Source organism: Opisthocomus hoazin, chromosome Z (assembly GCF_030867145.1).
Source record: "Opisthocomus hoazin isolate bOpiHoa1 chromosome Z, bOpiHoa1.hap1, whole genome shotgun sequence".
Classification (NCBI taxonomy): Eukaryota; Metazoa; Chordata; class Aves; order Opisthocomiformes; family Opisthocomidae; genus Opisthocomus; species Opisthocomus hoazin.
Window position 1 is genome coordinate 62,149,711 of NC_134454.1, and position 25,184 is coordinate 62,174,894.

The 25,184-nt window shown below is 43.4% G+C and overlaps 1 protein-coding gene across 1 annotated transcript; it reads left to right on the plus strand.

Annotated features, from left to right (window-relative positions):
- Window positions 1-520: 520 nt before the first annotated feature.
- Window positions 521-22,869, plus strand: RGMB (repulsive guidance molecule BMP co-receptor b). Its single transcript, XM_075410787.1, has 3 exons — window positions 521-1,092; window positions 3,746-4,257; window positions 16,909-22,869. Exons 1-3 carry the CDS (start codon window positions 972-974, stop codon window positions 17,575-17,577), a joined length of 1,302 nt encoding a protein of 433 aa, XP_075266902.1. The 5' UTR covers window positions 521-971; the 3' UTR covers window positions 17,578-22,869.
- Window positions 22,870-25,184: the final 2,315 nt, after the last annotated feature.

The window sequence follows — 25,184 nt, forward strand, 5'->3', positions numbered from 1 at the left end:
GGCAACACATCTGCCTGCTGGAAAATAAACTGCGGCAAGTTAAAAACCTAATAATGATTTTCACACTAACGCGTCCATTTAATTTCGCTGGTTTTCGCAGTTCTGCTGCGGGTGTGCCTGGACCCCTGTCCAGGGACGAGTGGGCAGTGCGGCCCCCTAAGCTGCTATGAAAAAGCCGCAGACATGGTTTGTTCTGGGACGGGCCCGTTTGCGGAAGGTTTCCCCGCTGCCCGGCGCAAACCCCGCCCCGCCCCGCCCCGCCCCGCCCCGCCCCGGCCGGGCGGGGCCGGACCCGCGCGCACCGCGCGCGATCCCTGGCGGCGGCGCGTGGCACTGCCGACCCTCCCACCGCTTGTGTGCCGCCGCAGCCAATCGCCGCCGCGGGGAGCACTGGGGGCCACCCGCGGACGCCGCCGCGATTGGCCGCGCGCAGCGGAGGGACGTGGCCAATGGGGTGGTGGCAGGCGGGCGGGGCCGCCGTCCTGCGCGAGGGGGGAGGAGTTTTCTGCTGCGCGCCGCTTGGGTAAGAGGCAAGGCGGCCGGGGCAGGGGGAGCTGCCCACACCTCTTCCGCTCGGATCGGCCCCGGCCCGGAGAGCGGGGCCGCGCCGACCGCACATCGTGGGGCTTGTCGGACAGGCGAGCCAGCTAATGGGAGGCGGCAGGCCGGGCGGCGTGGGCGGGCGCAAGGCACTCAGCGGCGTGGAGCCTGCGGGCAGCGGGCTGCCAGCGCCCGCCCGCCTTTGCTTCCGCGCCTTCCCTCTTTCGCCCGCTCACCGGCTCCTTCCCTTTGTGCTCGTCTCCTCCCGCCGCCCCGCGCCCGCCCCTCTGCGGCTCGGAGGCCTCCGCCTGGCGCCGCGCCGCTGAAGAAACAGGAGGAGAAGGAGGACGCAGCGAGGAGGAGGTTGCCCGCTCGCCGCCTCATGCCGCGGCCCCGTACCGCCGCCAGCCCAGGGACCTGCATGGACGGGCATGGGGAGAGCTGCGCCTTCCCGCGCCGCCGGGACTGAGCCGCCGCGCCGTCGCAGGCCGCGCCGCCCGTCGTTCACCGCCCTCGGCTTCCTCGCCGTCCTGGGGCTGCTGCTGGGCTCAGGTACCACGGCGGGCTGGGGCCCGAGGTGGGCCGCAGCGCGCGGGGTCGGGGCTCGGCGGGACCGGGCCGGCGGCAGGGCGTTACGCACTCGGGCGGCGCGGGCCGATGGCCGGGTGGCGAGTGGTGTGTGCTTAGGTCCGCTCTCCGCTTCTCGTGGGCAGCGTGCGGGTGGCGCCCCGTGCGGGGCGGGGGCCTGCGGGTGGGAAGGCTGGTGTGGCGCTGGAGGTGGTGGGAGTGAAGCCAGGCAGCGCCGGGCTCTGCGGCGGCCTGCCCCAGGACGCGGGGAACCGCCGTTTCTTTCTGCTTCAGGCAGAGCCACTGTTTGCTTGGCGGATCGGGATCTGGGGAGAAGGTGGAAGGTACCCGGCGCGCTGCAGGTGCCTGCTAAAGTGGTCTGTGTTTTCACCTCAGAAGTGATCTGAGGAGTGGTAGTTCTGTGAAAATGTGTCTAGCTTGAGCGCTTTTATGTGTTTATAGTTTTAGTGAAATAAATCGTAGGGAGACATCATACGATTTCAGTCAAATCGCTGTTCGTTCATCCCTCTCTGCAGCAAGAATCAATCCACTGAAGAAAGCAGGAAGCAAATTTTCTGAAGTGACAAGGAGTGCGGAGGGGCAGATTTGTTAGACTATTTAATAACTTGACAGACTTTTTCATCTAGGCTAATTTATATGTGATTAAAATATAATTGAAGGGAAATATAATAAAATTTTTGATGCTTTGAATGTCAGCCTCTTAACCAAGGTTGCCTGTGTCGTTTTGCTTGGCATAGGTCTTTTTTGTTTGTGTATCTGAAAACACAGGATGTGATTGGGATTTTTTTTTGTTCTTTTGCAAAGCTGCATACCACTTGCGCAAAGGTGAAGTGAGAAACTTACTGCTTACTCCTACATTTCGTGGTCACCCTTGGCTGAAGGTTAGGGACTTCCTCCTACGCTGTGTTGTCTTGGGATTTTGACAGGAGATTTGCATTAGCTACCCATCACTGGCAAAACATGTTGCCCTTATGAATTAATGGTTTGGATTTTCAGAGTAAGTAACATGAGTGCTGACTTACAGGAGAGTCAGCTAGGGGGTAAGCAGAGAATTTGATATCTTCTTATCGATGTGTGAATTGCAGAAAACAACTGTGTTTGAAAATGAGAAGTGCTACTGTTAAATCCATTTTGCACTTCTCATGTCTCAGGAGTTTAGGAACATTTTAATTAGGCTGTTGAAGTCAGGCTGGACCTGCATCTATTTTACTTTGAGGGTGTACAAAGCAAGTGGGAAATGTTGTAAAGAGGAGTTTGAGGGGATGGAAAAGAGAATCTGTTATGTATGTTGTATTTTCCTATTTTTCACACTTCCACCTATCTTTGTGGTGGTCAAAATCTGCTTTATGACCATTTAGAATTACAGATTAATGTATGTGCAGCTGAATTTTGTAGTTCATAAAAGGAATAAATAAACACAGCATGTTTTTAGTATATAGTTTTGGGTGCTTGGACAGGTATGGTATGAAGTCTTGTGCATGTTTTTTTATGAAAGTCCATGTTTGCTCATGGCTGTTTTCAGTGCTTTGGGTGGGAGGGAACCTGATCTCTCCTTTGACTGGGGTCAATAGTTTTAACTCCTATGAAATGTGTGGCTCTGTTTAGTGCAGCGTGCAGTCATGTTTGTTTTGTTTCTACTCCTCATGAGTTCTTCTGTAAAAGTTACCTGCAGAAGAGCATTGTTAACTGCCATAAGAATCTGGAAGGATTTTAGATCATGACAGTGAGAGCTCTGGAGAAGAGCTCTAGAACTCCAGCTTGCTTGCTGGGGTGGTAATTATGCTTTTTTTGCGGAAATGAGGTGACAAGATAAAGTCTTAACTGGCTTGTTCATGTAAACTGAACTGTGTACCTGCTGCGTACATCTGATAAATACTTCAGATTATTGTAGGGAGAGGGTTTCTTTGCCACTTGTCTTACTATTGAATTACACCGTAAGAGGTACTGCTATTGCAGTGTATGGATTCCTTAGCTGGCAAATTGCACTTCAGACAGCTGTGGGTTTTCTCACTTACCAGTCCCAGAAAGCGGGCAGTGAAGCTTTAGCTATGGCAGTGCCAGGGAAATAAAGCAAACTGAATTTATGGCCTGCCCACTTCCCTGCCCTCCTTTTTCCCCAGCCTGCTTTCTAGAAGCAAAATTTTGATTTCTGCTTCATTCAGTCTATTTTTGTCTAAACATGTATCGCTTGCTGCCTTTACCACGTATTTCTGAGGGGCAGGATTCTGTTTAGAAGTTCAGTAACTTGTGTAAAGCACTGAAAGACTAAATAGAGACTTGCTTATTGACAAAGTGATTAACCTAAGCACAGAATTGCGTCATTGCCTTAGTATCTGGGGAAAAAATGCTGGACTCATGCTTGGCAGGAGTTAATGCTCTTAATTTCCACCTAGACAATATCAAGTAATGGATTAAGTTATGTATAGTTAATCTCAGCCTTTGAGATGGTCTGTGTTGCTATCTTTCTGCCTCTCAACTCCTTTTTCTCTGTTATATAGCGCTAATGGGTAAGCACTGTAAATTGACTTCAAGTTCTATGGTACCTGTGGGCGTGGAATGGAGTATTGCAGTCTAAGAGGTTTGCTTGATTTCTGTCTGCTATCTGTTTTGTGCTTAGGTGACTGCCAGCTGCAAGCAACTTGTCTAATCCAGAAGTGCACTACTGATTTTGTATCCTTAACTTCACATCTAAACTTGGCTCTTGAGGGCTTTGATTTGGAGTTCTGCAAGGCCCTGCGAGCGTACTCTGCCTGCACCTATCGCAATTCCAAAGTGTGCCGTGGAAACCTAGTCTACCATTCTGCAGTCCTTGGGATCAGTGACCTCATGAGCCAGAGAAACTGTTCCAAAGATGGACCCACATCCTCCACCAACCCTGAGGTGACCCATGATCCCTGCAATTACAGTGGCCACACAGAAGCCAGAGAACAGCAGGGAGGGGAGAAGACTCCTCCTACTACTTACCTGTTTTGTGGTTTGTTTGGCGATCCTCATCTGAGGACTTTCAAGGATCACTTCCAGACATGCAAAGTGGAAGGTGCTTGGCCCCTCGTAGACAATAACTACTTATCAGTGCAAGTGACCAACGTGCCTGTAGTCCCAGGATCCAGTGCTACTGCTACGAATAAGGTATGGTTTGTTCTTAAACACTGTGCATGCATGCAGAGGTAAAAGGTCAAGAGTAAGTCACTTAGCCCTTAACAGTTAAGAAGTGTTAGCAGCAGCCTGAGAATCTTCTATGTAGTAGTCTAAGAAAGTAAAACTGTTAGCCTCTTCTTTTCTGAGAATCAAACAAAACTTAAAACAAGTCCTTTTCTTCCTTCTGCTCCTCCCCACTACAAGAAAATCCTATACATATTGCTATATAAGCCTTTAATGATACTAAATGTAATGCTTTAGAACAGTTAACCAGGTTTCACCATCTGTGACTGCCCCTACACTAAGCGGAAATTCTAGGCATGGAGCAAGAAAGAGTGTAAGTCTCTGCTTTTCATTAATTGTCTACATTGTGTAGCCATAACAGTAGAAAACAAAAGGTATTGACAGAGTGGCACGACAAATTAATTACCAAGACACTGAGGGTGTAGAGCAGAGAGAAGAAGGAGAATTGCAGAGACATGGGAGGAGGTAGCAAAAAATTTATACTGATGCCAAATGGTTGTCAGAAGTCTTAGTATCCTGGCTTTACTAAAGAAGCAAGCAGCCTGAAAGTTCTGCTGAGAGTGTGAGTCCCTGTTCAGACAGGCAAGACTGAAGATTTCTCTCCTCTCAGCCACTTGAGTTGGCTAGAGAAGGGATACATGTGCTAGTATTGATAGCTTATGCCATTTCCTTACCTTAAAAAGAGTATTTGCCTCTTTCTGCTGAAGGCAGAAAACAAGTGTGTCTGTAGGACGAAAATGAGGAGGTAGAAAGCATGAGCCTGGCTAAGATGTCCTTAGATTCACCTCCAGACCCAGGGGTGAAAAATGCTCTGAACTTTTGGGGGCATCTTTCTGTCGGTAAGAGAAATTACTTGAACATACGTTTGAAGCTGATGCTGTCAGGTACCTCATTCCCTGTTTGGAGTGAAACGGCTTTTTTTAACTGTGGTAGTGTAGCTCTTGTATTGTCAAGGTGTGTCAGGCTATGTGTACCCAGTTTCAAGACTGCCAATACTGGAGAATTTTCACTGTTGTGTTACGCTCAGAAGTTAGTTTTTTATTACTGGGGTCAGGATCCGGGAGTGCTGGTCACAGTAGGTTAGAGCCTGCACATCTTCCATGGAGATGGCTGTGCAGTAATATTAATAAGTGAAAATCAGTTTTGCTATTGCATTAGTGCTGGCTTCTGAGGTAGTGACTGAAGTCAGTGGTTGTATGAGTGAGCCAAATTTTTGCATTTGCCGGAAGACAGATGTTGGACTGATACATCGCTGAAATTCAGAATCACCTTTTCTTAACTTGTGCCTGTTCCAAGAACAGTCTGCATCTGAAGGATTATAAAGTGGGGGAAAGAGGCTAATTTGACTAAGCTTTGCAAAAGAGACGTGGGTCCCTTGAAATCTATTCTAATGGCTTTTTTAAAAAAACTGAAGTAAATACAAGAAAAAACTGCAATTCATAATCTGCGGTAAGCTTTTATACTCGGTTTTGCGGAAGTCTTGCAGAATCTTCTTTATTTCCTTGTTTCTTGTAGTACCAGAGGAAAAAGTTGAGAGTCTTGTTGTGTACAAATTGTGCAGGTGGCTAGAGTGTGATGGTAATATATAGGTGAGCTTGTCTTACCCTTTAGCCACATTCTGAAAATTGTTGACCGTGGAAGCATGTTATGCTGTATATGTCTTCACAAACAGATAACTAAGAGAAGAACTTTAGGAGATAAATATCTGGACATACTGGGGGAAAGTACATGTTTTAAAGGGCAGACCTTCTACCTATTTATTCTGGATGTTTTTTGTTTTACTTGTGATTCAGGAAAAAGCAGTAAGATATTTTTGTCTTTTATAATAGTGGTTTAACATCCCTGCTGTTGCACAAGTACAGTTAAGTGTGCAGAAGCAATAAAATTAAATAAGATATATGGTTTAGGATATTAGAATTGTCTCTCATGCTAATACCCATTAAATGTACAGTCTGTGAGTTTTTTGTTGCTTTGGCAGGTAATCAAACTTACCACAACACCTGTTTGCAGGAAATGAGAGTTGTTTGAATGCACAAGCAACTTAGCAAGAGAAATGTTAATATCTCTAATGCATCTTGTTGGCTCCCTTAGTTCTTTATGGAGCAGGCTGCTATGAGATACAGAGAAGGCTTGTTTAAATACAGTGCCACTGCTATTTTCATTCCTGTAACATTTTGCTCTGCAATTATTCCATTCTGGTTGTGGTGGTGGACTATCTGCTGCTTGGTGTACTTTCCTAGTTTTGGCCACAGAGTAGCTTGAGGCACCTTTAAAGAGGTGCCGTGAGAAGTCCAGTGACTTTTGCCTATGTAGTGGTTTTTCCAGCTGAGAGTGTGCAAATAGTCTTCTACCTTCTTCATAAGAAATGTTTTCAGAACATCATCTGTTGTTAGTCTTGCTGCTTTTTCATTGCAGATATTAGAGATAGATATTTAATGGGAAATATTAACAAAGGTTTATGCTGAACTTCAGTTGTGCGGAAGCCAAAGCGAATAGTGAATTGCTAACTAGCCTGCTTAATCCACTCTAAATCAGACCTAATGAAAGCAAAGACAAAAAGAGTAGAAAATTTGATTTATCCTGAATGTGCTTTTTTAGGGGAAGTGATTTAAGAAGCTGTAGGAACAGAATATTTAGTCTTTATCCCATACGCAGTGTCCTTTGAAAGAGGCATACCATAAGTTGTCCTTGTAGGTAGTTATTACCTCCAAATTTATCATAGCTTTCTGGTATACCAAGCTTTAAGGGAATTGGCAGTGGAAGGAGCGTTATGTATAAAGTAAGTCGTCTTCTCTCTCCAAAACCTATGAGGCTTGAGTAACCCCAACAGTCTGAGTGCTACCCAGTAAGTTCATAATGGACAAGAGAATGCCTGGAGGGGAATAAAATTATGGGGTGTGTCCGTCCAAGTCCCCACTCTGCACATCTGCCAGGAATGTATGAAAAGCAGGAAAACTCTTCCTTTAATTCTTTAATTGGAAGGGTATGTCCTGTTGTGGGAGTTGTGTGTTTATTCACAAAATGCTCTTGGCGATTTGTTTGTAGGTGTTTTGCATATTTGTGATGCCCATAGTAACAACATCTGTTTCTTTACAGTGAACAAAGCTGTTGTATGTTCTGCGGTCTAGCAGAAACTTGAAAGTCCAGTTTTTTTGAGCTTGTCTGATGTGCTTATACCCCCTTGGCATAGGATCCTGGGGCTTTTCAGATGGAGAATGAAGGGTCATCACCAAGTAGCTGGGAAACTTAACGCAATCTCTCCTTTATTTTTCTTTCTGACAGACTTCTGTATCAGTTTTGGGTAGGTCACTGGCATCTTTGTGTCTGATTTCTCCAGCTACAGATAAAGAGCTCCCGTGTCTGGGAGCTGTTTTGGGATTTCCTGAGGATAAATGGCTATTACAAGGGGCTGTAGAGGGAGCAGGTAGGAAGGATATTGTAGAATGTATTACATAGAAGGGTTTTTCTTTATTTATTATGTGCTTTATTTGGAGGTGTACAAAGCCTTTATTGGCATTCATCTCTGTGACACATGTTCTGGATATCACTCGTGCAGTTGTCCCTGAAAAGCAAATGAGGCAGAGATGCTTGGGCTTGCCTATGGAAAACTTTCCTTGTTTGCAGTAATGGGAGATGGAGTTTTTCCCATCCAGGTGTTTTGTAATGATGTTGTGCAATTAAACAGGCTTAAAGTTTCCTGTGTGTTGCCAGATAAGCTTTGTAGTCCCACTGTGGGGGTGGGGGAGAACCTTTCTTGGATTGTCCACCTGAGAAAAGGAGGTAGAATTTTTTAGCTACTGTTCCCATTGATTAAGGATTAACTGGTCAAGTTCTGGGTAGTTTTGAAATTAATCAATAGAAGATTGATTTCTAGAGTGATTTACGAACAGTGACCAAATTCAAGAAACGCTTTCTTGAGTCATCTTGGCTTTCCTTTTGGAAATCATTTGATGCTGAGCTGTCTTGTTTCCAGGTTGACTTCTTGTTTATTTCTGTTGTGCATGGAATGCATGTGCCTTCGCTTCCCATTTTCTCCTCTGACATGAAGTAGGAACACGTCATACTAAAATGTGTTGTGATGCTTCTGTACCACCGAGGGATTACTGTATTTAGTTTTGTAGCACTCCCAGCAGTTACTGCTTCCGAGAAGTTAACCCCAGCAGCATCACTGAGGCAGACCCTAAATCTTCCCCAGATGGTTTGCCCTCACCATACCACCTCACCCCCTTAGTATGCATGGAAGAAGCAAAGCGTCTTCTGCACATACACCTCTTGCTGGTGTCCTTGAGCTATGTTGATTTCAGCACATAGTGCACCAGAAAAGCATGGGTGTATGGAGAGAAACATGAGGAAATCCTGCTTTGGATGATGCCTAGTGCTGTCTGATGGACTGCATCATGTGATGTTTGGTTTCTGAGATAAACTCAGATGCTTCACACCTCTTGCAGGCCTCTGGAAAGGGAAGCTGCGACATTTTCAGTTGGTAATAGGAAGGTTATTTAATGCATTCAAGTTTAAGTTTTCCTGTATGTATGTATGAACTCTAAACCATTTTGGATGGCTTTGCAAGACCACTTCAGAAATGTCAGGTATGCTAGGCAGTTATCTACCCATGAACTTTTCACAGGTGCGTTTAACAGATCACTTACGTCCTTTGCAGGCCTCCCAGGGATATTTGATAGACCACTGGTCTAGTGTCGTAAAAGCTGCTGCTGAAACATCTTCTGCCTGTTCCCCAGTGCTTTATGAAATCATTGATAAATCATCAGGGCTGTGTTTCCTTTAAACATCCTTCCCTGTCTTTTCACATAGCCTGAAGTGGTGCAAAAGGAGAGCATCTGAATGTTTTCTCATGATGCCAGGGCATGCAGGCCTATGCTGAAGATAAAGCTGAGGAGCATGGGTAGCAGGATGTTTCTCCAGCTGCATCAGTGCCATGTGCTTGTGCAGACTTATAGGCATGTTACTAGATAGGCACGCTGTGGGATCTCATCTGCTTCCCTGCTGCTCTCTCTTAGGAAAAGAAATGCTCAGCAGCAAAATCTAGGGTCGTAAGTAACATTGTGGAGACACTCTTTCAATATGCATATTCCACTGCTTGGGTGTTCAGTTGTTAAATGCTTGCATAACATAGTTTTAATCAAGGGTCCCTGCCTCTCTAGCTAGCTTTCTTTGTTATGTACCTGAATGCTGATTGTAGCCTTTCCAAGACATGTATTGTGGACATCTGCGCTTGGAGTAGTAAGTTGGCAGGATGGGGTGGGTCTGTGATTTTTAGTAGCACTTTGGGTCTTCAGCAGTGTTGGGGTAGTTTCCACAGGATTGCATGGTGATACAAGCCCTTGCCTGAAAGTACAACCCAGTCACAACATATCTGGGGAGGAAAATAGGTTTGGGGACTATTACAGTAAAATTATGAGTAAAATCAGGCAAGATCAAAATCTGTCCGTAGAAGGACAGGAGCCTTCTGTCTTTCAGTGTTAAAAAGATCGCCACAATGAAAACAAAAGAACAACCAACGACCTTCAGATTTTTGCTGACTCACTGCCTGATCAGTAAGTACTGTCACTTTCTTGCATGTGGTACCTCGTATCTGTGGTTTTTAACATCTGGATGAAGTCTGATTCTTAGGCAGGTTTTGTCTGAATCTTTCCTCAGGAATTTTGCCTGTAGTAGGTGTAGAAGACTTGAATGCTTGAAATTGCATTTCTAGATACAGGAGTTGAATTTGTGTCTTGTTGTTGTGGAGTGACTACACCAGGTTAAAGATGTTACAAGAAAACTTTCTACCCTGGTACAGCCCTCAGATTATCATCCATTATTACTTTTATCATGTAGGCAGTGATGAAGGTGCAGTAAGAAATCCAAGAGTGATCCAAAGAGACTTCAGGGCCTTGGCATGACTGGGTAAGGGATCAGGAGCACAAGTAGTTTTTTCGTCTGTCCTTGCAGCTGCAGGGAATGATGAGGGAAGAAGCAGGAACACCCAGCTGATACATGTCTGGCTCTGTGACTGGTGTCACTGGGAGAATTCAAGGCATTTTTTGATCACTGGTTGGCCTGCATGACACCAGGTCTGCTGATGACAGATGGAGTACACCTTTCTCAAAGAGGGGAAAGGATCTTTGTGCAGGAGTTAGCAGGGCTTATTGAAAGAGCTTTAAACTAGGTTTGAAGGGGGAAAGGGATAAAATCAGCCTCATCAGTGATAAGCCATAGGGCAGCATGCCCATGTTTGAGGGATGGTGTGCTGGCAAGGGCCTGCAGTCTGCTCCACGATGTACTGAGTATGTTGGAGCATGGTTTCTATACTAATGCACACAGCACCTTAGCCATCTTGGTGGGAGTGGGGGATGGAGATCCATGTGGCAGCAAAGACACAAAGGTTGTTGATGCATTAAAAACCACAGATGCACCTGAGGACTGTCACATAGGGACTAGGGCTTCTCCCCCAAAAAGGTGGTGGGATGAATAGCCCATCTGAACTGCATCTACACCAATGCATGCAGCATAGGCAGCAAACAGGAGCAGTTGAAAGCCATTATACAGCTGGAAAACTGGTATAATTGCAATCGTGGAAAAATAGTGGGATGACTTGCACAACTGGAGTGCTGCAGTGGAGGCTATGTGTTCTGCAGAAGGGATAGGCAAGGAAGGAGAGGTGGTGGGGTAGCTCTGTATGTTAGGGAGTCTTTTGACTGTCTAGAGCTCGACGATGGTGATGAAAGGGTCGAGTGTTTATGGGTGAGAATCAGGGGAAAGGCCATAAGGCAGATATCATGGTGGGAGTCTGTTACAGACCACCCAACCAGGTTGAGGAGACAAATGAAATATTCTATAAGCAGCTGTGAGAAGTCTCACAACTGCTAGCGCTTGTTCTTATGGGGGACCTGAACTTAGCAGATGTCTGCTGGAAATACAGTACAGCAGAGAGGAAACAGTCTAGGACGTTTCTGGAGTGTGTTGAAGATAACTTCCTGATGCAGCTGGTGAGGGAGCCAACTAGGGAAGGTGCCCCATGTGGAGCTGTTTGCAGAGGAGGACTTGTGGGTGATGTGGTGGTTGGAGGTGGTGTTGGGAATAGCAATCCTGAAATGATAGACTTTTGATTCTTGGAGAATTAAGAAATGTGTTTAGCAGAACTGCCACCTTGGACTTCTGCAGAGCAGTCTTGGGCTTGTTTAGGGACCTGATAGACAGAGTCACTTGCGAGGTGGTCCTGAAAGGCAGAGGAGTCCAGGAAGTCTGGATCTTCTTCAGGAAGGAAATCTGAAGGGTGCAGGAGCAGACCATCTCTATGTGCTGAAGGACGAGCTGACAGGGAGGAAGACTGGCCTGGCTGAACAGAGAGCTTTGGTTGGAACTCAGGGAGAAGAGTTTCTGACCTTTGGAAGAAGGGGCAGGCAACTCAGGAGGACTACAAGGATGTTGTGAGGTTATGCAGGGAGAAAATTAGAAGGGCCAAAGCCTGACTAGATCTTAATTTGTTTACTGCAGTAAAAACAATAAAAATGTTTCTATAAATACATTCACAACAAAAACAGGGCTAATGAGAATCTCTATTCTTTGTTGAATGCAGGGGAAACACAGTGACAAAGGTGGAGGAAAAAGCTGACATACTTAATGCCTTCTTTGCCACAGTCTTTAATAATAAGGCCAGTTGTTCTCTGGGTATCCAGCCCCCTGAGCTGGCAGACAGTGACAGTGGGCAGAATGAAACCCCCATAGCCTAAGGGAAGGTGGTTAGTGACCTGCTATACCACTTAGACACACGCAAGTCTATAGGACCAGATGGGATCTACCCAAGGGTACTGAGGGAGCTGGTAGAAGTGCCCACCAAGCCACCTTCAATAATTTATCAGCAATCCTGGCTAACTGAGGAGGCACCAGTTGACCAGAGGTTAGCAAATGTCATGCCTGTCTATGAAGGGACATAAGGAGGACCCAGGGAGCTACAGGCCTGTCAGCCTGACCTCCTTGTCAGGGAAGGTTATGGAGCAGATCATCTTGAGTGCCATCATATGGCACGTACAGGACAACCAGATGATCAAGTCCAATCAGCATGGGTTTATTAAAGGCAGGTCCTGCTTGACTAACCTGGTCTCCCTCTATGACAAGCTGACCTGCTTAATGGATGAGGCAAAGGCAATAGATATTGTCTACCTAGACTTTGGCAAAGCCTTTGACACCGTCTCCCTCAGGATTGTCCTGGAGAAACTGCCTGCTCCTGCCCGTGGCTTGGATGAGTGTGCCATTTGCTGAGTGAAAAAATGGCTAGATGGCCAGGCTCCAGGAGTTGTGGTGAATGAAGTTAAAACCAGCTGCTGGCCAGTCACAAGGGGTGTTCCCCAGGGCTCAGTGTTGGGGCCAGTTTGGTTTAATATATCTATCAGTGATCTGGATGAGGGGATCAAGCGCATCCTCAGTAAGTTTGCAAATGACACCAAGTTGGGCAGGAGTGTTGATCTCCTTGAGGGCAGGCTCTACAGAGGGATGATAGGTTGATGGGCTGAGGCCAACTGTAGGAGGTTCAACAAGGCGAAGTGCCAGTTCCTGCATTTGGGCTATAACAATGCCGTGCAACACTACAGGCTTGGGGAAGAGTGGCTGGAAAGCTGCTGACGGAAAGTGACCTGGAGGTGTTGGTCAGCAGTTGCCTGAATGTGAACTAGCAGTGTGCCCAGGTGGCCAAGAAGGCCAATGGCATCCTGGGTTGTATTGGAAATAGCATGGCCAGCAGGAGTAAGGCAGTGATAGTCCCTTTGCACTCAGTGCTGGTAAGACTGCGTCTTGAGCAGTGTGTTCAGTTTTGGGCCTCTCACTACAAGAAAGACACTGAGGTGCTGGAGCATGTCCAAAGAAGAGCAACAAAGCTGGGGAAGGGTCTAGAGAATAAGTCCTATAAGGAGCAGCTGAGGGAACTGGGGTTGTTTAGTCTGGGAAGAGGAGGCAGAGGGGGCACCTTATTGCTCTCTACAACTACTTGAAGTTGTAGTGAGGTGGGTGTTGGTCTCTTCTCTCAAGTAACAAGTGATAGGATGACAGGAAATAGCCTCAAGTTGTGCCAGGGGAGGTTTAGATTGGATACTGGGAAAAATTTCTTCACAGAAAGGCTTATCTAGCTCTGGAACAGGTTTCCCAGTGAGGTGGTTGAGTTACCATTCCTGAAGTCGTTTAAGTCATGTAGATGTGGCACTTCAGGACATGATTTAGTGATGGACTTAGTAGTGTTAGAGTAATGGTTGGGCTCAGACAATTTAATGGTCTTTTCCATCCTAAATGATTCTATGGTTCTATGAAATGCATAGTAAAATAGCATCATGTAGTCACACCTACAGAATTGTAATTGCATTATGGCACTAGTGAAGACTAGTATGAAAACTCAAGAGTTCGACATGTTGGTTTTGTTTAAGGCACACAAGCCAGGCACCTTGTACAGATGAAACTTCTTCTAGAAACTTCACTTTGGCAGCTCAGTAACAGTATCCTTGAAAGTACAGTATCCTCTTGCATATGCAGTGGGATTTAAGTAATCTTTCTTGATCAGTACTCTCAGTGAGGATGATGTTACTGGCGTCAGGAGGAGTAGGACTGTGAAGTCCAAAAGGTAGTGGTGGGGGGGGGTTGTTTGTTTTTAGTACTCCTAGTATAGCTAATATTTGTGTATTTTATCTTCAGATAAGTCTCTGGAACCATTTTATTTTCATCTTTTAGGGTTCCTCAGTGCAGTAGCTTAAGAGCTCTGCATACGTCCAAAGAACAAGGCTCAGATATCGATGCTTTCAGAAGAATTTTCTTCATCGGAAGATTCTGGCATTTGGCTTTCTCTGGTTTAGAAGGAGCAGCTGGTTTCTAGTCCATGAACAGTGACACATGAGCAGCTTTGTGGGGGAATTCTTACAACGTAGCCAGAGTGTAGGAAGTACTATGGGCACATGTACACGTATAATACGTGTTAAATTTGTTGGAAATAACCTTTTTCACTATTTAATGCTTTCTGTTACCTTGAGAACTTAAGAGAGAGCTTTGCAGTGAAATTTGCTTCATCTCTCTTTGCAACAAGCTCTTGAGCATTCCTCAGTACCAGGGCGTGAGATTGAGGTAGGACTGGGTCATAAGGGAGGGACCTTACAGAACTCTGGTTTTAGTGATCTGGCCCATGGATGTCACATGACGGAAAATACAATATCCAAACCTAGTGTCTTGACCCTCAATGTTTAAATATGAATATGTCCTTGGAATGTCTTAATGGTCTCTGTTGATTCTCTGTTTGGAGCATCCTTGTAAGGTGAGTGGAGGCTTTGATTCATTTAATAGTTGTTCAGCCCTCATATAGTGTGCAAAGTTAGTTCAAATCGTGCCTTAGGGTGAAGGCTTCTGTTCTCCCTCTCCGTCTATGAAATTGTGTGCATTTCATTCTTGCAGGGGAGAGAGCTTTGGAGAGAATAGTTCGGTGGCTGCTTCCTGATAAATTTTGCTAGGTGCCTTGCATAACTGTTTTGTCAGGTAGCCAGTTCTGGATCTCATTAAAACCATTAACTCCTTTGATTCCAGACTTCTTTAGGTGCTGAGCAGACTTAGAGCTTTACTTCTGTTGAGATGTAAATCATTCTTTCCTTGCAGAGCAACGCAAATGTGCTTGAGGAAGTAGGAATGCTTTATTGTCTCAGCAGGCTGAGATAGAAGTCTGCTTCATCAAAACTGTGTTATGTAAAATATAAGACCTGATGTACTGTGTGAGGGTCTGGATTATATGCAGCGATACTAATCACTTGACAGATCTCAGGTTTCTCTTCTCTGGGTTGCTGAGCTTACTTCACTAAGCGTAGAGTTGTGGTCTTTACAGCAATAATGGCACTTGCGCGTTTTCTGGATTTTGAGCATACGCGTTCAAGCTTAGCTGTGGTCCACAGACATCAGTTCACCAAATTGCTTGACTACAGATGGTCTCAAGCTAGCAGTGTAACTGATTGATGCAAAGAAAATCCACTGGAAAATTCCAGTCAGGCAGCACCAGTGGGAACATACGAAATCGAAATAGCAAGTATTGTCTCTGTGTATGAGACAGAAAGACTGACAGAGCATCAACCAGCTGGGACAAACCAAACATTGAATTAATGTAGTACTGTTTAGGGTATGTCTGCATACTCCAGAGGAGGATTGTTGCAATGGAAGGAGGGAGAGGAGATTTTTTTTCTTAACACAACTAGTGTGGAGAGGTGAGGCTAATGAGAGTAGAGGTTTTATTCAGATTGTCTGTAATCAGCTGTTTATGTAACCTCTAGCTTTTACTTCAAAGTAGAGGAGCAGGAAACAAAAGCTGTTGTACAGAAGTATGCTGGTTAACTGAAATTAAAGTGTGAGGTTGTGATTGAATAGATTTTAAGGAAAAAGTGTAATGTTAGATTGAAAATGCCTTCTTATGTGTTTTGGAGTACACTGAATCTTGTAGCAGACTGCTTAAAATATAGATTATAAGTAATTCTGATGTAATCAATCAATGATGAAAAAAATGATTAAAATACCTATTCCTGCTGCAAAATTCCCTTTGACCTTTTAAAGACGTCACTCCCCTCTGAAAGTGAAATGGAAGTAGCATATCTGTTTCTAATATTTATATGTGCTTCCTCATTATACTTTCTATTTTAGGAAAAGCCTTTAGAGATTCCAAACTTGGTCTGCCAAATAGCCTGATTACTGATTTCAAGCAAGACTGGAGGGCCTAGTCTTTCTGTTGTGGCTTACTCAAAGACGTGTAAAGGTTTAAATGGCCAGTCATAATCTTAAAAGAAAGAGTAATTGCCTTAACGTTCCTGGTTTCTGTGTTGGAAGTCACTCTTCAAAGACATGTCTTTGAGTATCTTTCAGTCTTGTTTTGTTTTTCCACGGACACATTTTCTGGCAACGGTGGACTGGAAGCATCAAATCTTCCAATTCCTAGGGCTAACCGATCCAGGAGCCCTAAGCAGTTATTTGACTAGCTGTTCTTCCTAGTCATGCATCTCTCATCTCACTCTGTTGTGTTGATGGCTGATAAAGCACTAAATACATCAGTGCTTTTGAAAAAAGTAGTCCCATGCAGCTAATCCTGGCAACACATCCAACAAGTGTACAGTACCCTGACAAGGGTCATACAATCACTGTAAAAAGACTGAGAATATTGTGAGTGGGGGAAGCTGAGTTCACTTGCACCTTTCTGTCATTTTGCACAGTCTCATTCTGGTTTTGCTGTAGTGGCTGGTGTTGTGGGGATTAGTTGGCACTTACACTTCTCTGTGACTGAAGGATGCATTCCAAAGTGTTGAGAAACCATCAGGCAGGAGGGAATTGTGATGCTTAATTAAATATAAAGCCTTTTCCTTTCCTGACCTTGTGACTGTTCCCACATGCTTCCAGGCCACCCTAAGAAAAAAAATTAACAATGGGCGTCTGGTAAAATACTGCTTATAGCAAGTGTACAGACTGTTTTGCTTTAGGCATGAGTTGGGGACAACTGTCAAGCTCTGAGGTAGTGGGCAGTCCCAGATATGTTCAGCTGCAAAATGGAAAAGTGATTGAAATTATGATATTTTTTTTTTCCACTAACTTTGCCTTTTTTTTCGCCTCCCTCCCCCCCAGATAACTGTTATCTTTAAATCATACCAAGACTGTACAGATCAGAAAGTGTATCAAGCAGTGACTGGTGACTTGCCTGCAGCTTTTGTTGATGGTACAACAAGTGGAGGTGATGGGAACACCAAGAGCTTGCAAATTGTGGAGAAAGTCGGTGGCAAATACGTCGAAATGCATGCCAGGTACATTGGGACCACAGTGTACATACGCCAGCTTGGGCGTTACTTAACATTGGCCATTCGCATGCCTCAAGAGTTGGTCATGGCCTACGAGGAGAGCCAGGATCTGCAGCTGTGTGTGAATGGTTGCCCTTCAAGTGAACGTATTGATGATAGTGGCCACTTACCATTGCCTGTGATGGGGCAGTTGCTCCCTCAGAGTGGTGCTGCTCATCCCCAGTCAGTGTACACACTGGAAACTGCCACCACCAAATGCCATGAGAAGATGCTGGTGAAGGACATCTATTTTTACTCATGTATATTTGACCTACTCACCACTGGTGACACTAACTTCACAGTTGCTGCTCACAGTGCCTTGCAGGATGTGGAGGCACTGCACCCCAGTAAAGAACACTGGCATATCTTTCCCAGCAGTGGAGGTTGTGGAGTGGGCAAGGGTAGCAAATTCTTTGTCAGTCTTGGACTTGTGTGCTTGATCCTTGTTGCGTTTTTGTAGGGGTTTTTTGTCTCTTACAGTTTTGAAATATATATTGTCATAATATATTGAGTAAAGATGAGTATATATGTATATACCATGTATATGAAGGGATGTTTTGTCTTGGGACACCCACCAGATAGTACGTATTGTGTTAACTGTTTTCATGTATGTTTGATGTAGTATTCTTTGTATCTATTTGTTTTGCAGTTGGTGAAATGTTTTATAATGTCCCTGCACTGGGACCTGATAGAAAGCACTTTATTTTTTATATATTCATGTGTATATCTGAGTAACTAGGTATTATACATAAAAATATGTACATACAATACTTGGTGCTCTCTCTGTGCTATTGGTTTAACACATTTTTTAACTGGATTAATTTGTGCATTTTTTCTATCATTTCTTGTACCCTAGAGACAATGTGTCTCTTGCCCTGTAATGATATTGGTGGTTTGCTGGATTCACTAGTTAAAATCATTAAGAATGGAACTGTGTTCTGTCCCTCAAACAAATGGCCATCCCTTCTTGGGAGGGAGGGAGGGGGTGAAGTGCTTCCCATTAGCTCAGATGACCATCCTGGATAATGTGAATTACAGAACCTTCTTTCTAATTCTGACATTTCCTAGTTTCACGGTATGAGTTTCAAAAGAAGAAAAGGGAACACATTGGAGTGAGACTTATGTAGCTTTATAGAATCAGTGGAGAGATTGTTTTAAAAGATATTAATGGTCTAGTTGCGTAAGCATGTAATGTTAACTATTGCAGGTGCCTCTAACCTTGAGGGTTAAGTCATTTTTCAAGATGGACTGGAGAAATTGGGCTGAATTCTGTCCCTTGCTTAGGTGCTAATTCTGTGTACACATTCAAAAGGAGGAGGAGAGTGATGGCGCAGGCTCTGACTACTTTCACTAAGGAGCTAGGAGAGGAATGATTTGGTGGGCTGAAAGTTGGTTTTACTTAATGCCCTAATCCGCCGCAACAAGCGGAAGCTTTAATGCATGCTGCAAGAAACCCAGCTGCAAGATGGACTTATTTCACTCTTAAAACTGTTCGACTGAGACTGGACTGATAGGTTAGAAGCGCTACCTGACTAAGACTCAAATAGCACTTGCCTTTGTTATGCAAACTTGATCTAGTGTTTGACTTGGTGGAGGGAGACGGAGTTTATTCATAGAATGAAAGGTCCTGGTTTTTATGAAGACACTTTTGGCTAGGTTAGGGACTGTTGACTGGTAAGGACAGCAGTAGTATTCTCAAGACTGACTAATTCCCTGTATGGATGGGTAACTGCATATAGAGTGTTATTGTGGGAATACGCGGCATGAATGTGGTCAGAACCGAGTTAAGGCTGAAGGTAAAACTTTATTTTAGACTAGACTATGGGCAACTTACTCTGTCTGTTCTGTCTGACGCTGCTGTTTCAGATGAGATAAACTTGTGGATTTATGATATGTCTGATAATGTGCCTAATGCAGTTTCACCTGATGGTGACAGGCTTCTTCCTATTTTCTGTGGCTGAACTTCCTCATCAGTGCTTTGAATTTTAAAGTTCTCATGGCTGAAAGCTGATGGATGAACGTAGTGTTACTTGCAGTGGTGCACATTCTTATTGGGCAGGCAGCATATACTAGCTAATTTCCTCTGTCCTTGGATCCTGTATGTATATACTATATATGTATACTAGCATTGAGTGGTAAGCCTCTCAAGTAGTATTTCAGAAATGTGGTAATTTGCTTGAAGAGTTTTCCATTTTCTTGTTCCAGCTGTGGGATTTCTTGAGAAAATGTTATTTGCACATGTTTATTCTTGAAGTCTGCCATTGCCAAGAGAGCTTTAGCTAATGCCAAACGTGGATATTTTGAAGCTAGTAATGGTCTCTGGAGAGAGCTTAATCTTGGAGGGAATGTTTTTTTTCACAGCCCTCCAAATGGCTGTCTTGTAGAAGGCTACAGATTTTTTTTTTTCATGCTTGGAAACCCCATGATGTGTCAGTCTTTGCAACACCTTTTAGATGTGGTTCATTAATATACCAGTAAGTATATGTTTGTGTAAAAAAAAAAAAAGTGGCTGTGCAATGTGTATATACTTTAAATTATTATGATAGAAGAATGAAGTTGCCTACCGTGCCAAGGAGCATCTGTAATATGGTGTTAGTGACCCCTGGTGGGGTGAAGAGAAACTGGGGATGTGGGCTGTGTGCTGGGCAGGCACTGTATATATAAAGACCTAATTTGTCTCCTAGCCATCATTGTTGGATAAGAATGTCCTGAATACAATTGTTATGCTTCCTTGCAGATGCTTGTTTACCCTCTGCTAGATAAGATGTGTAATTGAAATTTATGACCAGCAGCTGCAAACCAGGCCAGTTTATTGAAGAGATAGTGTGTGGGAAACCAACAGCAGGAACCATCCCCTCAGGATCCCACTTGTACAGTTCCTTGGCAGTGTTTGTGGAGATACTTAGAAGAGCCTTAACACAAGTATCCAATATTGCTGCATCCATCTTAGAGGTGTTATGAAAATCCTCTTTCAAAGTTACTGGAGAACTCTTTACTTGTTGTAAAACTAGAAGAGATTGAGGCATTGAGGAATAAATTATATAGAAATAAATTATATAGAAATAAATTATATAGAAATAAATTATATAGAAAAGTCCGTAAGATGACAGAACTTTATATAACAAGATGATCTGCTAAGTATACATGGGAGCTGTAATTTTTCAGCTACAGGGCTAATCACACAGTATGAGGGTAAATTAAAACAAGTTATGTCAGGTACATACCAAGAAAGACCTAATAAACACAGCTTTCAATGTTTTGTTAAGCTTGTGTTACAGCTAGAATTTGAGGTGAGTGGGGAACAATCTTAATGTGGTAGATACATCATTGAAATGCGTTGTGGAAACGACTGTAGGAAGCAAAGGGACCTTTAAATATACATATGTTTAGTGTATACAGAAGGTGGCCATCGTATCTGTAAGAGCTTACTTTCAAAGGCGTTCATCTACCAGAGAAAGCACTATAGGATGATCCATTAGTATTTTGAAGCAAGATACTACCGATGCTGTCTTTTTTTGGCCTTTGTCTTAAAAGTGTTAGCTGATGCCTTTGATATTAGTGGCTTATTCGAAAGGTTGAGTATCTTCTAGAGCATTTCTAACCATGGTATTTCCTAATACTATGCTAACAGAGCTCTTAACAGCAGCTGAGGATAGTTCTCTGTAGTTGTGGAGCCTGACAGCTTCCCTAGAAGCATGTCAGAGAACTGAGTGCTTAATCCTTCATTTTATATGTACATACAGCTCCTAAACAAGGGTATTATAGAAGGAAATAATATGCTTGACTGACTGTCAAACGAAAAATTCTTTTTTTCTCTCTTCCTGGAAAATCTGGCTGGAAGAATAATCTGTATAGAGCACCAGTTAAGTGGAATGCAACCTGAGAGAATGCAGGGTCTGAGAACAACTTGTTTTTTGTTCTTACGGTCAAGTTAAGGCTCTTCAGTAGTGCATTTCATTTCAAACTGCCGTTGTACTGCCAGAAAATAGATCACCAGCTATTTACTTACTCTTACCTTAGCATTATGGATACCGTGCGTTTATTTTACAGGTTTTGAGGATGTGCATGTGGCTATTTACCTACATACACCCCGAAGCAAGGCAAGCAATGTTGCAAGCTTTGCACTGCCTAATGAGGGTTTCATTAGTGGACATGTTTTGGAAAAAAGCGTGAGTGGCTTGTGGCTTTTATCTCTTTTGACAGACTCATAGTACAGTTTCAAATCTTGCATTCATTTTCTTCATGTAGGTACAAGCTGTGTTTTGCTTTGAAATTTTCATGCTTTGGGTTAGTTTGATTCCCATCTGTGTCTTGAATGATGTAAACTGTATTCCTTTCTGTCCTTCCTTATTCTAGCTATTAAAGACTGCTATCTATACAATGCCTAGACATGACTAGTAATGCCTCCTGTTTTTTTTAGAAGGTATTCTTTGTTGTTTACAAGATAAGCATTCTTTTGTATTGTGCTGCTAGTTGGCTCCATCTGTATTCAAAAGAAACAACTATCGTGTGGGTCAGTCTTGTTCATTAGATTTTATTGTTCTTATTGAGATTGTTTAGTAGAGAAACATAGCCATAGGTCAAGTACAAGTATGCAGGAAAATTTATTGTGATGCTTATGTAAAACAATTGCATCTGATCTGATAAAGAATTCTCTTAATTTGACTATGTTTGTAAATTATACTTCATTGAAATTAAAAGCTGCTGATAGTAAATTGACTGCGAGCAATAAAATTGATTAGAGACTTTGGATACATACTAGGGGTACGTATCAGAACTGATAACTAGATGTTACAAGGACTTAATGTGTCATATGTGGAGTGCCAGTAACGCTTGTAGAAATTATTTTTGTGATTACTGCAGTTTTAAAGCTTCATTTCCACTTTTTTCTACACCACAACAGTAGAAGAAGTAGAAGACCCCTTAAAGCCCTAAAAACCATCAAATAAATGCCATTCTGTGTTGTTGTAAAGGGGTAGCTTTATCCAAAGAAGTACTTCGGTGCCTTGAAGAGATTGGAGGCATACTTTATGCTTGAGAATTATTTCATCTAGATTCAGTAAACTAAACTTGTAGACCTTCTATGTGGTCAGTGAAGTAAATGGCAATACTGTAGGTTCAGCTGAATTATCTTCTGGAGGTGCCTGCTGACACTGTTCCTTAGAGGGGAAACCCAGGTGGCTAACTTCTAAATAGTTGAAGTCAGATGAAATTAGTACAGTCCTGATGGGTGCATTTTAAATTCCGGCCTTCATTCCTATTCAGGGACTACCTATGTTTGCTAGAGACAAGCCAGCTGACCCAGCATTTCCTGCACAGCACCACATCTATCTCTCAGGCCTCACTGGTGGATATACCTTGGCCTCTTAAAGCCTCACACCTGACCTTCTTGGCCTGGCCTGTACACTGCAGCTTTCAATATTTGATTTCTCTTGAAAGCATACCTGAAGAAGGCAACAAGACCACCCCATGCTTTCTGTAGTGTCTCGGGGAGGGGGGGAAGAGAAAAAAGACACGGGAGTCAGGGAACAAAGAGGAAAGAAGAGCTGGAGTAGGATCATAATGGGTAAGGCTTTTAATTTTAATTTTGGCCTTTAATTCCCAATCTGTTTACATTTTCCAAGGAATGACACAAAGTATGTAACATAAGTTATACAGTATAAATATATATAGTATAAATATATAATAATATATATAAGTTATAAAGTATATAACATAAGTCTCCTTAGGAACAAAGGCTGTGTTTTCTTATTAGTGTGCTTTATTTTTTAGGCTGTCCTTTGGTATGTCCCTTGCTGCCATAACATTACATTACAACATTGGTGTGTTACAGAAAGCAGAACAGATTGAACAGGTGAGATTGACAAAACCCTTAAATACCCTGCAGACAAATTATTAATGTATTTGACTGGAAAGTAACAGATCTGTGTTTGTTGGACTCTCCACACTAAATTATGTAAAGGAGATGTTTAAACAAATGTTTCCTGCCTTCTCAGGTGACTGTAATAATCATTGTCCTACTGGGTTTATCAGCTTTTATCTGGCAGTGATAATTGAAAGTGCAAGCTACCTCCCTAGCTGGGAACTCTGGTGGAGGAGAGCACTATCTCTGAGCTGGAGTTGTCATGTCAAGTCCTATAGGAATTTTACCCCAGTATTTCCTACTTGATAGCTAAAAGCTACAAATCTCTGCAGTGGATCCTGACAGTCTTATTTGCTCCAAGGTACCTCATTCTTAAAAAGTCTTAACTAGATAGCAGTGCATGCCAAATGTCTGTGTGCTGTGCTGCTTAGCAGTAGGTCCAGTATATGACTTAAGTGATTTTTAAAAGCTAGCTCACCCCTGAAATCATTGCAGATGTCTGTAACACGCTCAATACAAACAGCTCAGTACCTAGCTATAGCTGATTAAATCCTTCAACTCAGCCCCCACTTTCATAAGAACCGCAGAGGCCTGATCCAGCAGCTGTCCTTTCTTGGAACAAATGCTCAGCTTTTTAATACCATATGAGATTTGCCTTCAAAGACTGTATTAGGGTTGAAACACGTCACTCATACTTTCTATAGGTGGGGTAGCATCTCATGTTAGAGCAAAAACTCTCTCTCTCTCTCTAACCTTGTCTCTCTGTAGAGGTAGCCCAACAGTGGCAAACCCTCCTGGTGGCTAGAGCGAGTTAAAAAGTAACGTACATCACTGTCTGTGATGTCATCTCTAATCCCTTTGTCCTGACCTTGATGCAGTGGGAAGAAGGAAAGATGTCTCCATTAGTAAGTCATGGCAAGTAAGTGATGCAGTGCAGTAGGAGTGGGTTTGCAGAGAAAAAAAAAAAAATGAGTTGAGGACCCAATATTCACGTCCCCCACACCTTCAGGGAAGGGGGTTACATCAGCTGGTCTTCAGTCTGCTCTTGTGGCCTGGGTGCTTGGAGGGTGTCTTCCCCTTTGGCTTCATCTGAAATTAACCAGCCCTTGTGCAGAGGGAGACTGCTCTACAGTGCAAATCAAAGTGCAGAGAGTGGAAGTGATCAGGAAATGCACTTCAAAAATCCAGTCCTTACTCAAATCTAAAATCCTAAAATCCTATTGGGTGGATTGGCATGAGGTGTTTGCCAAGTATTTCACATTTTCTGGAAGCTTTTGTACATCCACAACAATAACATCAGGCACCTAGCTGAAATGAGTCTGAGAACAGTGAGGAACTAAAACCTGTTAAGTCAATGTTGTAAGTTCTGAATTACTGAAAGTAATAATCCAGATATATGGGGACAAGAAGATCTGAAAAAAATATCCCCCAAAATATCAAGGCATTTCTTCCTTACTAGGCTCCCCAAAAGAATATTTCCACTACTAATACAGAATTTTCTTTTACATATGACTAAGTGGATGTCTCCATAGATTCTGAAGCCTCCAAATTTGGGTGGTCAAATGGTTATTAAATAAGCAACTATAATTAGTGATTTGTGGTTGCTACTGCTATTTATCCCCCATAGTAATGATGATTCTTAAAGATGTTGCAGTTGAAGAATCAGAGCTACAGTAGAGTGAATAAATTCCTGTAGCATACACTGATCTGCTGTTTGGGTGGCAAGGAGAGGATGTTCATGCAGGATGTTTTGTGTTTTATTTAAATACCTGTAACCACACAACTATTATCTAAACTCCTTCTTTCTCCCATGCTCCCAAGAAGCATGAATGGAGGAGCAGGCCATGAGAGCCAGGTGCTATTGACTGCCACAGATCATGCGTGCTCTTTCATCTGCAGCTGTGTGCTAGTATTCCTGTGAATGACTATGGAACAACATCTTTCACAGCTGGCTGAAATTCAGATTTTTTCACTGTCGCTGTGGAACAGTTATTTCAGGGCCAGTCTTCCAAACCTGGTATCTGCGTTGCAGCTAGGTTCAGTGTTCAGCAAACGCCAAAAGATCTGATGCCTTACAGGTTTTCTTTGCTGTCACACTCATAAAGCAGATAGAAGATACACTGGAGTAGTCATCCACAGTGTTTGTTGAGAAAATGCTTTCCACAGATGATGCCATCTGCATAGTCCAAAGGTTGCTTATTCTG